Source organism: Babylonia areolata, chromosome 2 (genome assembly GCF_041734735.1).
Source record: "Babylonia areolata isolate BAREFJ2019XMU chromosome 2, ASM4173473v1, whole genome shotgun sequence".
Classification (NCBI taxonomy): Eukaryota; Metazoa; Mollusca; class Gastropoda; order Neogastropoda; family Buccinidae; genus Babylonia; species Babylonia areolata.
Window position 1 is genome coordinate 19,226,294 of NC_134877.1, and position 15,477 is coordinate 19,241,770.

The 15,477-nt window shown below is 39.2% G+C and overlaps 1 protein-coding gene across 1 annotated transcript in view; it reads right to left on the reverse strand.

Moving 5' to 3' along the window:
• Nucleotides 1-11,983: 11,983 nt before the first annotated feature.
• LOC143279332 (uncharacterized) overlaps nucleotides 11,984-15,477 on the reverse strand; it is a 15,507-nt gene continuing 12,013 nt past the window's right edge. Inside the window, exon 2 of the mRNA XM_076583352.1 lies at nucleotides 11,984-12,530. Coding sequence (XP_076439467.1) covers nucleotides 12,316-12,530 — 215 coding nt within the window. The 3' untranslated portion in view covers nucleotides 11,984-12,315. The remainder of the gene's footprint in view (nucleotides 12,531-15,477) is intronic.

Consider the following 15,477-nt stretch of genomic DNA (forward strand, 5'->3'; position numbering starts at 1 on the left):
AACGGCGAAAGAGACGACGTCAACAGCGTTTCATCCCAATTACCACCATCAAAATATTGCAAGCGGAAGGCTCTTATACTGAAGAGGTGAATGTTGACAAAGAATACCACAATTCTGACGACGGAAGCTAATAAAAGTTGAGTCATTCAGACACCCACTGGACATCCGAGGGGTCTGTGTAGAGGAGAAGAGAGGACTGGCCGTACTGAGTGAGTTAACTGCATTTCCTGCTTCTCCTGTGCATGGTTTCAATGATGTCATTGATTATGCTAACAAGAGTGAAGACGTCTGAATACAGAATGATGACAGACAGATTATGCTAACAAGAGTGAAGACGTCTGAATACAGAATGATGTCATTGATTACGCTAACAAGAGTGAAGACGTCTGAATACAGAATGATGACAGACAGATTATGCTAACAAGAGTGAAGACGTCTGAATACAGAATGATGACAGACAGATTATGCTAACAAGAGTGAAGACGTCTGAATACAGAATGATGACAGACATCCTGGCCTGTGGCATCAGTACTATATCAGTGAGGTGACAACCTTTCTCTTACGGGCATACATGTCAGCAGCATTCAAGGAGTTAATAAAAGAAACACTGTGGACAAGTGAAAAGAAAAAAAGAAAGAAAAAAGTTGTGTCTCGTGAGATGATGATAGTGATGGTGATGATGATAATTAAGAAGAGGAAGAAGAAGAAGAAGAAGCAGTTGCTCTGGAGGTGACGGAGGAGGGAAGGGGATGGTGGTGGAGGGGTGGTGGTGGGGGGGTGGGGGTGGCGTGGGGGGTAGGTGGGGAGGGTAGAAGATGCCCGCGACCTGTGTCAATATGTCTGTTTGTACCCGCACGGGCGCGCGCGCTCACATGCACTCTCAGTGACCCAAACCACCCGCCACCACACCACCCCCCTCCAACAACCCCCCCCCCCCCCCTATCCTGTCCCTCCCCTCATCCCCTTCCCCCCCATCTCCTACACCCACCCACCCCCATCCCCCTTACCCCAGAACCCACCCTTCCCACCCTCCCCAACCCCCGCCCCCTCATCCTATCTGCAAACTCAACCGTAAGTGATGAAACTGACGCCCATGACGAATATTTGCATACGTCAGAACTGTTTCCATTTCAGCTTGGCTAAACATCGTCCTATAATAAACATTTGAGCGTGTCATTATCAAGTCCAGAGAGTGAAGGCAGATTGTGGGCGTTCCCTTGCAGCTCCTGTTGTGCAAATTTGCTTCATGTTGTTGCGGGGGTGACATAATTATTGTGAGGATGACAGAAATGTTCCCACTTCATGGACTACGATTGGGTTAAAATAGAATCTTAATCAGGTGCGCCTCTGTGTGTGTGTGTGTGTGTGTGTGTGTGTGTGTGTGTGTGTGTGTGTTCGTACTTTGATGAAACGTCTTTTCACTTTGAGTGATATTAGACTTGTCATGTGTGTGTGTGTGTGTGTGTGTGTGTGTGTGTGTGTGTGTGTGTGTGTCTTCGTACTTTGATGAAACGTCTTTTCACTTTGAGTGATATTAGACTTGTTGTGTGTGTGTGTGTGTGTGTGTGTGTGTGTGTGTGTGTGTGTGTGTGTGTGTGTGTGTTCGTACTTTGATGAAACTTCTTTTCACTTTGAGTGATATTAGACTTGTCATGTGTGTGTGTGTGTGTGTGTGTGTGTGTGTGTGTGTGTGTGTTCGTACTTTGATGAAACTTCTTTTCACTTTGAGTGATATTAGATTTGTCATGTGTGTGTGTGTGTGTGTGTGTGTGTGTGTGTGTGTGTGTGTGTGTGTGTGTGTGCATGTGGGTGGGTGGGTGGGGTTATTTTCATTCAGCCAGCATATCTCTAATTTTTTCGCTGTCATAATCATTTCTTGTTCCCAATCCCTTTTTCCCCCACTCCCATGTTCGCCCAAACCCAACCAAACCCATTCCCAAAGCCGCCTACTCTCTTACAAACAAACACACACACACATACGCACACACATGCACGCACGTACACGCGCACGCACACACACACACACACACACACACACACACACACACACACACACACACACACACACCCTTCCGCTCTGCCCCTGCCTCTGCACTACCATCCATATGTTTTCTTCGTACGTTGATCTCTCTCTCTCTCTCTCTCTCTCTCTCTCTCTCTCTCTCTGTCTCTTTCTCCCTCTCTGTCTCTCTCTTCCACCCTCTCTCTCTCTCCCTCTCTCTCCCTCTCTCCCCTCTCTCCCTCTCCCTCCCCAATAAACAGATATGTAAAAAGTGCACTGACAAAAATGTAGATTTGGTGTTTCTGATATTGCTGTTCACAGTTTCAGATACTGTATGAGGACAGAAAATATGCTTTTACTTGTCGATTGTGCAACCTGGGTAGGGAAGATGAATTGCATTTTTTTTATTATGTTGCCCTGTTTTGAGTGACCTCAGACAAAGATTAATTCAACCTAAACATTATAAAGATCCCTAGTGCTTTTAGATTTCATTTGCTCATGTCGTCAAAACATGAGCTTACTAAAAAAAAAAAAAAAACAAAAAAACACCAAAAAAGAAAAAAAAAAAACAAAAAAAAACTTGGCCATGCTTGGTTCAAACTTGCTGAGATGCACCCGTTTTGTGTGTGTGTGTGTGTGTGTGTGTGTGTCTTTGAAGCATCAAAGAGACTTCGAATAGTTATTTTGTGAATGTTATTGAGTATTGCATTAGCTACTTTTGGTTGTTTTGTGATGATGGTTTATCGTGTCAAGTCATTTTATTTATTTATTTTCTTGTATGACCCCCTTCAGTAAGGGGCTTTGGCCTTAATCTAAATAAAACATCGTTATCGCTATCGTTATTTCTCCCTCCCCCCTCTCTCTCTCCCCCTCTCCCCCTCTCTCTCTCCCTCTCCCCCTCTCTCCCTCTCTCTCTCCCTTCTCTCCATCTCTCCCTCTCTCTCTCCCTTCTCTCCATCTCTCCCTCTCTCTCTCCCTTCTCTCCCTCTCTCTCTCCCTCTCCCCCTCTCTCCCTCTCTCTCTCCCTCCCCCTTCTCTCTCCCTCTCCCCTCTCTCTCCCTCTTCCCCTTCTCTCCCTCCCTCTCTCTCTCTCTCTCACCCTTTCCCCCCTCTCTCCCTCTCTCTCTCCCTCTCCCCCTGTCTATCTCTCTCTCTCTCTCTCTCTCTCTCTCTCTCTATATATATATATATATATATATATATATATATATATCCCTCTCTCTCTGTCTCCCTCTCTCTGTCTACACTGGAGAGTGTTTAGCGTCCGACCTTTCTGTCTGTCTCTGTCATGGACTGCAGAGCACGTGCCCTTCGTTATCTTTCAGGGGTCGAGCACTGACTAAATAATTATTGGCGATGACTACAAAAAGATTCAGACAAATCTGCGAAGAAAGACAAAATCCTTAACAGCAAGAATGATGAAATAAAATAAAGATGTGTTCTGTATTAAGTATCATAAAGCTTTCGGAAGAACAACAACAATAACAAAACAACAACAACAACAACAACAACAACAACACACACACACACACACACACACACACACACACACACACACACACACACACACACACACACACACACACACTAGGACATTTGTTGTAGTTGTTTGATGTTGGCGTTTATAACGTTTCCATTTTCCCTAGCGTTGTCTCTCCCTATTCACCCTCCACACATACACACACTTTTACCCCCACCTCCCTCCCACAACCCCTACCCCCATGGTTGTTTTTTGTTGTTGTTGTTGTTGTTGTTGTTGTTTCGTCTAATATCACTTCAAGTGGAAAGACGTTAAACTGAAGACGAACGAACACACACACACACACACACACACACACACACACACACACACACACACACACACACACACACACACACACACAAAACGGGTGCACCTCAGCAGGTTTGAACCAAGCATGGCTTGGATTAGAAGCAAAAAGACTTACTCACAGCAGTAAAGCGCAACTACCAATGATGAACGAAAACTAAAAATCAAACCTATCTTCTTTTTTTTTTTTTAGAGTGATACATTATTACGGTCTCTGAAGTAATAACACCGTTTAAATCATGTTATTTTGGTGTATCTCGATTATCTAAGAAATTCTTTTTAGTCCGCGATAAAGGAGACGTTGCTATCGTCTCAGGCACACCGCGACATGAAGCTGTTTTCTCCGGGTCTGTGCAAGTATGCACGCCAGGCTTACAGAAACTGCAACTGTCTTTTTTTTTTTTTTCTTTTATGTTCATTCTAGTTAACTCTTTATCCACTTTAAAATATTCGTATGCAGTAAACATGCCCATGGTGTAGTAAGTGTCACTGTATGTGTTATGTCCAGAATTTGTATTTCTTTTCTTTCAATTGCGAACAAGAAAAACAGGTCATGTCGTCTTCAAACCCAAACACCTTTTGTGGTTTGGTTTTCTGGATCCGGAGTCTCAACGAGATAAACCGTTCTTGATCCGGAAATACAGCTTAATCCGGAAGACCTATAACCTATTATTGGTATGACTGAGTATTTTTTTCCCACTATGTTTATTCCAACTTTGGTATTGGCAGATAAAGTATTTTCGAGAGAAAATGAATTTGTTTCACACACACTCACACACACACACACACACACACACACGCACACACACACACACACACACACACACACACACACACACACACACACACACGGAGTCACACACACACACGCACACAGTCACACACACACACACACACACACACACACACACACACACGCACGCACGCACACACACGCACACACACACACACACACGCACACACGCACACACACACACACACACACACACGGACAAACAGACAACCAAACTCTGGTTTATACCATAGAATGACAGCTTTTAAAATGTTTACTGATCGGTAACATAAAACGTAAAGAATTCAGAAGCTTGTGGAGGCTCTGCATTTGATATTCTATTGATTGACAGCCCGATTTCTTCTTCCTCTTTCCATTATTTTCCGAATATTATGTGACATGCCTACACATGTATGAAAGCTAAATCGTGGTACGAATGCATGGGAAAACCTCGTTCAAATATATAACGATATATGCTAATTAACTAACACAAACGTGCATTTTATGAGTTGTCGATACGATTGAAAAAAAAAAAAAAAAAAAGAAAATATACAAGTTGTCTGTCTGTAATGATCGCGTACCGCCTTTATTTAGAATGATGAATATATAGATACCGGCGATTCATAAGGCACTTGAGATTACAGGGAATGGCACCTTTTCTCTTTCATCAATAGTCTCTCGGCCCGCCCATGCATGTGCAGCATGTTCAAGCCTTTGATTTCAATAGGGGGTGGGGGCTGCGGCGTGGGGGGTTGGGGGGGGGTCTCCTTTTAGGCTACGAATACTTACATTTTTTTTCTTCTTTTTTTCTTTTCTTTTTCTTCCACTTCATTTCCCCCTGCAGTTCAAAAACAAGTTTTCAGTTGCCAGAATTGAGACGCCTAATTGAGTGAGTCTCTAGTCTGTGTCGCCAGCCATACATCGAGCAAGCAATTGAAGTAGAGGCACAAACAAAATTAATAATGAAAAAGAAAGGAAGGAAGGAAGGAAGAAAGAAAGAAAACAACCTTTTTTTTTTTTAAAGGAAAGGGGGGGGGAAAGAACCACGAGTGTGAAGAGAGCAAGGCTTCAAAGTTATTACAAAATTTGGTTGTTGTTTTTTTGGGGGGGTTTAAAAAGAAAAAAAAAAGAAAAGAAAGGGATTGGTGTGTGCGGAGAAGGTGAGTGATTAACTCACTCAGTACGGCCAGTCCTCTCTTCTCCTCTACACAGACCCCTCGGATGTCCAGTGGGTGTCTGAATGACCCAACCTTTAGCTTCCGCCGTCAGAATTGTGGTATTCTTTGTCAACATTCACGTCTTCAGTATAAGAGCCTTCCGCTTTCAATATTTTGATGATGGTAATTGGCGTGAAACGCTGTTAACGTCGTCTCTTTCGCCGTTCGTATGGAGAGAGTTAAGACAAAAGAAAAAAAAAGAAAAGAACGGATGAATGAAAGGAAAGAAAGTGAGAAAACAAAAGAAAAAGAGAGAAAGAAATAAAAAAGAAGGAAAGAAAAGAAGAAAAAGAAAGACGAGAACAAAAGAAAGAATGAAAGAAAGACGAAAAAGAAAGAAAGAATGAATGAATTAATGAAAGAAAGAAAGAAAGAGCGAAAGAAAAAGAAGAAACAGAGACAGCGAACAAAAACAAAAAGAATAAAAAGAAAGAAAGTAACACAGACAAGAACGAAAAGAAGCAAGGGGAAAGAAAGCAAGAAAGGAAGAGAGAACGATAAGAAAAAAGAAAGAGAACGAAAAGAAAGATAGAAAGTAAGAATGAAAGAAAGAAAAATGAAAGAAAGTAGTAAAAAAAAAAAAAAAAGAAAAAAAAAAAGAAACGCCGACAGAGAGACGAAAGAAAAACAGACAAGATACATATGTATATATGTATATAGATAGATAAATAGATAGATAGACAAATAGATAGATGTGTGTGTGTGTGTGTGTGTGTGTGTGTGTGTGTGTGTGTGTGTGTGTGTGTGTGTGTGTGTGTGTGTAATCATACCTAAAAACTTCGTTTCTTTTTACGTGTAAAACGTTGAATGGCTTCCATGTGACGGTGAAAAAAAAGCTGCACAGATTTGAATGAAGAGATAGTATTTTCCTTTGATCTGGTTCACTTGTGCATGGTGCAAAAAAAATTCAAACAGACTTTGACGCTTTGTAAGATCAAACGTTTGCTTTTAAATGACACTTATAGCACGTCGACGGTACCTGCCCGTTTTTTGGTTTGTTTGTTTGTTTGTTTGTTTTGTTTTTGTGTTTTTTTCTTCTTCTTTATTGAATATTATGGTTTAAAAGGAGGAAAAGGAAGACAGACAAAAATAAAAGAAAGGAAGAAAGGGGGTTGAAGAGGGGGAAAGAAGAAGAAGAAGAAGAAGAAGAAGGAAAAAAAAACACCAAGAACCAAACAAACCGATAAGGTGTCACGCATTCGACACACTCTTCAGTTGTAACAGTGAAACTAGGGTATAAATGTAAAAAAATAAAAATAAAATAAAATAAAATAAAATAAATCTTAAAAAAAGGAAAAGGAAAAGAAATACTGTAAAACAGACAACCTCTACAACAACAGTAACAAACAAGCATAAGAACAGTAATTTTTTTTTTTAAGGCAAACAAAATTAATAAGGAAGGATTTTTTTTGATTTTTTTTACAGAAAGAAAAAAGGGGTATGTATTTGACATAATTAATGAAATTGTATTATGCATTTACTGAATACTGATACTATGAGCATAATCTCAAGAATCAAGACACTGTAATCTTTTTACCCCTGATTGGATGCAAGGGATATCAAGTAACGACATTTGTATTCTGTAATTGAAACAAAGCCCGAAAAATGTTAACATAAATATGGGGACCTGTGATAAAAACAAGAACAAAAACACAAGCACTTAATTATTTTGTAAGCTTTCCCATTTTGATAAAAAAAACTTTTAAATGAACTTATCTTCCACAAATCACAATAGATAAATAAATAAATGAATAAATAAATAATACATAAATAGATAAGTAAAAGCTGATCCTGGATGCAAAATAATTTTGGCGAACAAACTGAGTTCTTGATCTGTGTATTTCAGGCACTCCATCGTAAAAAATAAATCTCATATCGATTCACATGTCATAGTTACGAAACGTACACAATTTACATGACGTATTACGACATCTACTGGTTTCAAGTGTTTGATTGTAATTTCTTCATTCAAACCTGAAATAACGATAAGACGTGAGTAGCAGGTGGATGGAAAATGTAGTATTCTCCTCCATGATTAGTTTTAACTCTTTCCATACGAACGGCGAAAGAGACGACGTTAACAGCGTTTCACCCCAATTACCATCATCAAAATATTGCAAGCGGAAGGCTCTTATACTGAAGACGTGAATGTTGACAAAGAATACCACAATTCTGACGACGGAAGCTAAAGGTTGGGTCATTCAGACACCCACTGGACATCCGAGGGGTCTGTGTAGAGGAGAAGAGAGGACTGGCCGTACTGAGTGAGTTAAAGTTTCTGCATGATAAAACCATCTTTCTGTTTTCCGGTGCTTTGTGCCAATTTCGGATTTTCGTATTTTGTCATTCTTACCTGACGTTCTGTTATAAACTGTTTTCGCGTGAAAAATGACAGTGAATCCTAGACCATGGCCAATCCAGTTTCTATTAAAATACCACATTTTGAATATAATTGATGATATAAGAATTTATATATATATATATATATATATATATATATATATATATATATATATATATATATATATATATAATTCGAATGACATAATCCACATAATTTATTAGAACATGTGTATTAATTTTGATAACACGAAATGAGCTCGTAACCTTATTAGCGTCTTCACCAATACAGAACAGGACACATGCATGTTTGTGACATGAGTCACACATAGTGTTTCTGTTCAAATGCAATAAGCTTCTTTTTTTTTCAAGTAGCAATGTAAATTTCTCTTAAAGTATCTGTATTTTCATATCTTCAAATTTCACAACCGAAAAATAAAACTGTTATACATTTGCAAGTGGTCCTACCCCTCTCGCTGTAATTCGACAGTTGTGTAAGGCGAGCGCTGAAAAAAAACCCACCACCATCAAATTAACAGGCTTTTGCACTACTCATTCCAGTTTTGTTTTGTTTTTAATTATTGATTAATCACTTAATTGATTAGATTGATCAGTCGTCCTTTCTTCAACCTACGTGTGCGCCGTTATAGACACTCACCCTATAATCAGCACACACACACACACACACACACACACACACACACACACACACACACACACACACAGGCAACAGCAATTTCAGTTGAAAGAGCTTTAATAGATAAATAAATAAATGAATAAATAAATAAATGAATAAATAAATTAGTGAATACAAAAAGAAAGAAAGAAAGAATGAGAACTTCTTTCTCATCTCTCACAATCAAAATGATAACTTCAATAAATGTGTTTTTTGTTGTTGTTGTTGTTGTTGTTGTTTTTTACTTTTATTTCATTTTCCCATTTTTTTTCTAACACAAGGACAATTGACAAGACGTCAAAAATGAATAAATACATATATTGGGAAAGGCGAAAAGACACATTGGACAAAAACATATTAACAGCGAAAAAAAAACCCACAAAAAAACAACAACAACAAAAACCCCACGACGTAAGTGAAATATAATATTCTAAGCATAACAACTGAGAATAGTTGTATAAGTCATTTGAACAAGTCTTCAAATATAGTAATATATATCCATATCCCTCAAAGTATATCATCCACACACACACACAAACACACACACACACACACACACACACACACACACACACACACACATATATATATATATATATATACATGTATATGTTCATGTATACATATACATACACATACACACACGTAATATATACACATATATACATATATACACACGTACACATACACATATATACATACATATATATCAACTTGCACACTTTTTCCAACATCTACCTTAGTTGTATTTTATTTCTATACATGGTTAGAAAGCGGTTCACTTTTTGGGGGACACCCGATGTATATATACATATACATATAAATACACACACACACACACACACACACACACACACATATACATATATGTATATACACACACACACACACACACACACACATACACACACACACACACACATGTACATACATATATGTATATACACTTACATACTCACACACGCACGTGTACATACATATATGTACACACACACACACACACACACACACACACACACACACACACACACACACACACATCTCGTGTAGTAGTCTAAATTCTTGAAATGCGTGGTTTGGGTCGTTCTTGTTACAGGTGGTTGCACATGACCGGTGCGTGCGTCTGTATGTGTCTGCGTCTGTATGTGTCTGCGTGTGTGTGTGTGCGCGCGCGTGTGTCATGGCACACGCAAATGTTTGTGTGAGTAAAGGTGAAATTCATCAAAACTGTAATCAGCTCAGCCATGTCCTCAGCAAACAATTGTCTCATCAGCATAGTGAACATCAAAACAAATCAACAATAAAGCAATCAAGCAAGCAAGCAATTAAGACAAAAAAAAACAACAAAAGTCCGTTACTGAACCAGCCATGCACGCAAGTACACACACATAGCACAACAAACAGACCTTTCAGTCAATTCACCCATTTTCTCCACTCATTTTTTCCTCTCTTTTTTTTCCCCCTGCTAATCTAAGGACCCCAGTACATAACTTTGCATCTAACGTTCATGGCAAAATTTTGCGCTCTGAAGAAGCATTTTTTTTTTTAAGTGACACCCTCCAGTTGGTTCATGGGCCAGAGGTAAAAACAAGCAGTCACACAGTTAAATCACCATTACCTTCAGTTCCATATCTTCAAACCCCTAGAGGTCAATTCCGTTTTTAAAAAAAAAATGAGTAATTACTATCTCTTGTGAGTAAAAGTGAATTTTTGTCAACACTGGAAAATTTGGCCAGCGTATTCACCATGTCATCGGCGTGCAATCGACTCTCCAACTTAGCGAATGTCAAAACAACCTACCACCAACAATCAAGCAATCTGCCAATCCAGCAATCAAGAAAAATCCAACAACTCAATCAGTTCAGTTATTCCCCTGACTCCACACACATTTTGCTAATATAAAAAAAGAAGTGGATAACCATGGGGTGGGGGTGGGGGGCGGAGGGGGCCGGGGGGGGGGGGGGGGGAATCAGCCATGTACATATCTAGGCATCAAATGACCATGACCTAAAATTTTTGCACCTTGAAGAAGCGTTTTCGATGTGACGCCCCTCAACAGTCAAGCGGTCTATCGAGCAAACAAGAGCAAATCGAAAAATCAATCGCTGGATGGACCTACCATGCATTCAAACACAGCAACAGCATTACTATCAGTACATAAAGATGTACATACATACATACATACATAGCAAAACAACCCACACATTCTAAAGATGAACTGCTAAACATGAACGTTTACTAATACATTTACATAAGGTATATGGAGAAAAAAAAAAGAAGTGATCCATACGAAAATACAACGTTGCAGTGAATTGAAAATTAGAAATAAAAATATATTGAAAAATATTGAAATAAACAGAAGTACATTGCAAGATTTGGCTGAGGGGCACCCAAGGACATATTACCACCAACAAGTCTAAAAACAATTATGACAACAATAACTGCACATTTATTACATAGAGGCTCCGTCCCATAATTATGTTTATACGTTTACATCATGCCTCTCGAAAGTGTGTCATCAAGATCGCTAGTAACATCTATATATTTCATGCTTTTCCATTTTTCAGTTCGGCGATAATCTTTCCATGGGATGACCAGGTTGAAAAGGTAGCAGAGTGTTTATTCCCTCTCATTAATGAATCATAATTCGCTTTTTTTCAAGTCTTCTCCAGTAGACACACCTGTTTTGTTTTGAGTTTTTTCCTCGACTCCAGCAGAACACTCCCCATTTATTGACGAGAGAAGAAGCGCACGAGGATGGGGCGTGGTCTCTCGGTTCCAGGCCGGCCGGAAAGGAACTTCAATAAATGTTGTTAAATGTTTTACAACTTGTGAGTGATCTTTCATTTTGAATAGAATAAAGGACAGCAAAGATGATGAGACTAGAAGAGAGAGAGGGCGGAGAGAGAGAGAGAGAGAGAGAGAGAGAGAGAGAGGAGAGAGAGAGAGAGAGGAGAGAGGAGAGAAAGAGAGGAGAGAGAGAGGGGGAGAGAGAGGAGAGGAGAGAGGAGAGGGGAGAGAGAGAGAGAGAGGAGAGAGAGGGAGAGAGAGAGAGAGGGGGGGAGAGGGGAGAGAGAGAGGAGAGAGAGAGAGGAGAGAGAGAGAGAGAGGGAGAGGGGAGAGAGAGAGGAGAGAGAGAGAGGAGAGAGAGAGAGAGAGAGAGAGAGAGCTCAGTACAGGACAAATGTAGTTCGTAAGTCCATAATAAATTAAATAAGATATTAACAGTGTCCATTCTCCTCATTTCTCTCTGTCTCTCTGTATCTATGTTGTATGCTAGCACCAGCGCAAGAACCCATAATTATATGCACCTATCTATTTACTTGTCAGAACGTTATTTCACACACAGACACAGAGACACAGACACACAGACACAGACACACACAGACACACACACACACACACACACACACACACACACACACACACACACACACACAGGGAAAAAAACCCACATCAATAAAAAAAAAGTTCGTCACATCAGCAGCCTCCCAGTGCATCCACAACCGCCAGTTTACTGTCATCGTGCATGCGGATATGTTTGTTCAAATGGTCCTTGCGCATGAAGGCTTTGCCACAGCTGCCGCACGGATAGGGACGTTCCCCGGAGTGAATGCGGCGATGTCGCGTCAGTTCCTCGTTGCGCACGAACGTCTTGCGACAGTCTGGCTCCTGGCATTGGAAGGGTCTCTCGCCTGGGGGAAAGCAAATAAATAAAATGATAAATACAGGATAAAAAAAAGAAGAAGCAGAAGAAAAAGAAAGCAAATTGTAGTGCCCTATTATAGCATCCTAAATTATTGCGCCTATTGGTTCCACTTTCGTGGTTTGTGGGACCAAAAACGGAAACTGAGCAAGATGGTGGCACTGGTGTTAGTTTAGTGACTAAATCCGCATCAAAATTATTATTGATTAAAATGACGTACAAAATAAGTGTAGAAATCCACTGAAAATGGGTTACAACATGTACTAATGGTAATATCGTCAGCCCACGGTTTTCATACATGCACGAAAATTGCCGGTATTGCCTGAATTTAGGACGCTAAAATAGGACTTTACCCAAAATTGTATTGTGCAGTAAAGAAAAACCAATACTCAAAACTCAAGATAGTTATTGATACTGATACAGGTCAAGGCCCCTTGTGAATAGAATATCGGAAAAATAAGCATTATCATTGTTTCTCGGAATTTGAAAGCTTTATGTAAATACAAAGAAAGGTTTCTAACGATTTTTTTTATAGATGGTTGAAGACAATTAATACGTTCAATTTAAGCAGAATTGTTTGTTTATAATATTTTATGCATTTTGAAAAAAATAGAAATTCAAGAAGTAATTAAAAGGTAAAACCAGAAGTAAAACAACAACAACAACAACTATAAAGATGTAATGTGTGTGTGTGTGTGTGTGTGTGTGTGTGTGTGTGTGTGTGTGTGTGAGAGAGAGAGAGAGAGAGAGAGAGAGAAGAGAGAGAGAGAATTATTTAAAGCCGTAGCCCCATATGTATGAGCCGAGGGGCGATGACGGTTTTTGCAGATGTCACCGTATCCGTCAGTGACAATACAACTTCTTTCATAACTAGCAACTAAACTTCAGAACACAGAATAATACGGTCTCTGTGAAGTTAACTTAAAACCTCTAAATAGATACAATGCGAGGTTATGTATAATACCATCACCAATCGATGTCATCTATAAACAAAATCCAAACAAACATGGACGTTCATCATATTTCTTTCTTCTTTTCTTTTCCACCAAGATCATTCATCACAAAATACTGCAAAACAAATTGTTCTTCATCTTCATTTGTCTCCTTGCACAATGCGCACAGCTTCTCTGAGTGATGCACATTAATTTTTTTTTTTATTGCGCTACCTGTGCATTCATCATTCATTTTAGATATGCTCAAATCTAAATCATGTTAATATAAATCCAAAGTACCTGTTCATATTTTAGCAATCAATAATGCTCAAGTAAACACGCATCACTTGACTGGGTGTGATGTTCACAGGCGTTTTAGTCAAACAATAAATGAGAGAGAGACAGAGAGACAGAGAGAGAGAGAGAGATTAATATCGTCTCATTTAAATGAAATGTTCGATGAGTTTCAGCTTCAATTTCTCAATGATGCGTCATTGCGTTCGGACAAATCGATACACGCTACACCACGCAGATGCCTGCAGTGACCAGCAGCATGACCCGACGCGCTTTGTCCGGCCTTGAGTGCATGCATATACTACTACTACTACTACTACTACTACTACTACCACTACTACTAACAACAACAAAAACAACCACATTGATGATGATGATGATGATGGTACTACCTCTACTACTACTACTACTACTAACAACAACAACTATAATGATGATGATGATGATGATGATGGTACTACTACTACTACTAATAATAATAATAATAATAATAATGATAATAGCAAAAACCAAAAACCAAAACGATGACGACAAAAATGACACATCGACATCAAAAACAGTAAAAACGCCTGCATGTCACTTTATACGATCTAAACCATCATGGAGGAAATTGTAAAAATGAGAAGGATCTTTTTAGAGACCAGTGGACGTGCACATTATCTGACAAAATTAGGAAACGTATACATGCATTATTATGAAATGATACGAACGTGTTTTCAATACCATGGGGCTCCTTTTATCTCTCTTCTTTTTTTTCTTTTCTTTTCTCTTTTTATATACATATTGTTGGTGGGTTTTTGGTGGGTTGTTTTTTTTTAATCTTATTTTTCTTTTTTATCCACATTATTTTCGTCATATCATTTCCTATTAATTGGTTTTGTGAAATAAGAGAGATTCATCATATTATTGGCGTTGATATGAGACTATGTTCTCTTACACTGCCAGACAGTGAAAAGAAAGAATCTAGTACCCTGAAGACTCGGTTCCAGAAATGCTCACCAAATGTATCATCTACAACAGTACAAGTTATTTATTCATGTATTCATTCCTTAATGTATTTATCTGTTTATTCATTGGTTTATTTATTTCTCTATTTTGTTATTTAGATGGTTTTAATAGCCAGTTCAGGCCTGAGAGGACAGTCATGCAGGTCGTGAACTTCTTCTTCTTCGTTCGTGGGCTTCAACTCCTATTTTCACTTGTATGCAAATGAGTGGGCTTTTATGTGCATGGCCGTTTTTACCCCGTCATGTAGGCAGCCATACTCCGTTTTCGGAGGTGTGCATGCTGGGTATGTTCTTGTTTCCACAACCCACCTAACGCTGACATTGATTTCTGGATCTTTTACGTGCGTATTTGATCCTCTGCTTGCATATGCACACGAACGCAACACAGAACAGCATAGCATAGCATAGCATAGCATAGCATAGTATAGAATGGTACCATACAGTATATCATATCGTGTCGTGTCTTGTCGTAGCATGTCATAGTGCAATATACTCTTGCAGTTTTTTGACTCACTTGTGTAAACAAAGTGAGCCTATGTTTTAACCCGATGTTCGGTTGTCTGTGTGTGTGTGTGTGTGTGTGTGTGTGTGTGTGTGTGTGTGTGTGTGTCCGTGTGTCTGTGTGTCCGTGGTAAACTTTAACATTGAAATTTTCTCTGCAAATACCTTGTCAGTTGACACCAAATTAGGCATAAAAATAGGA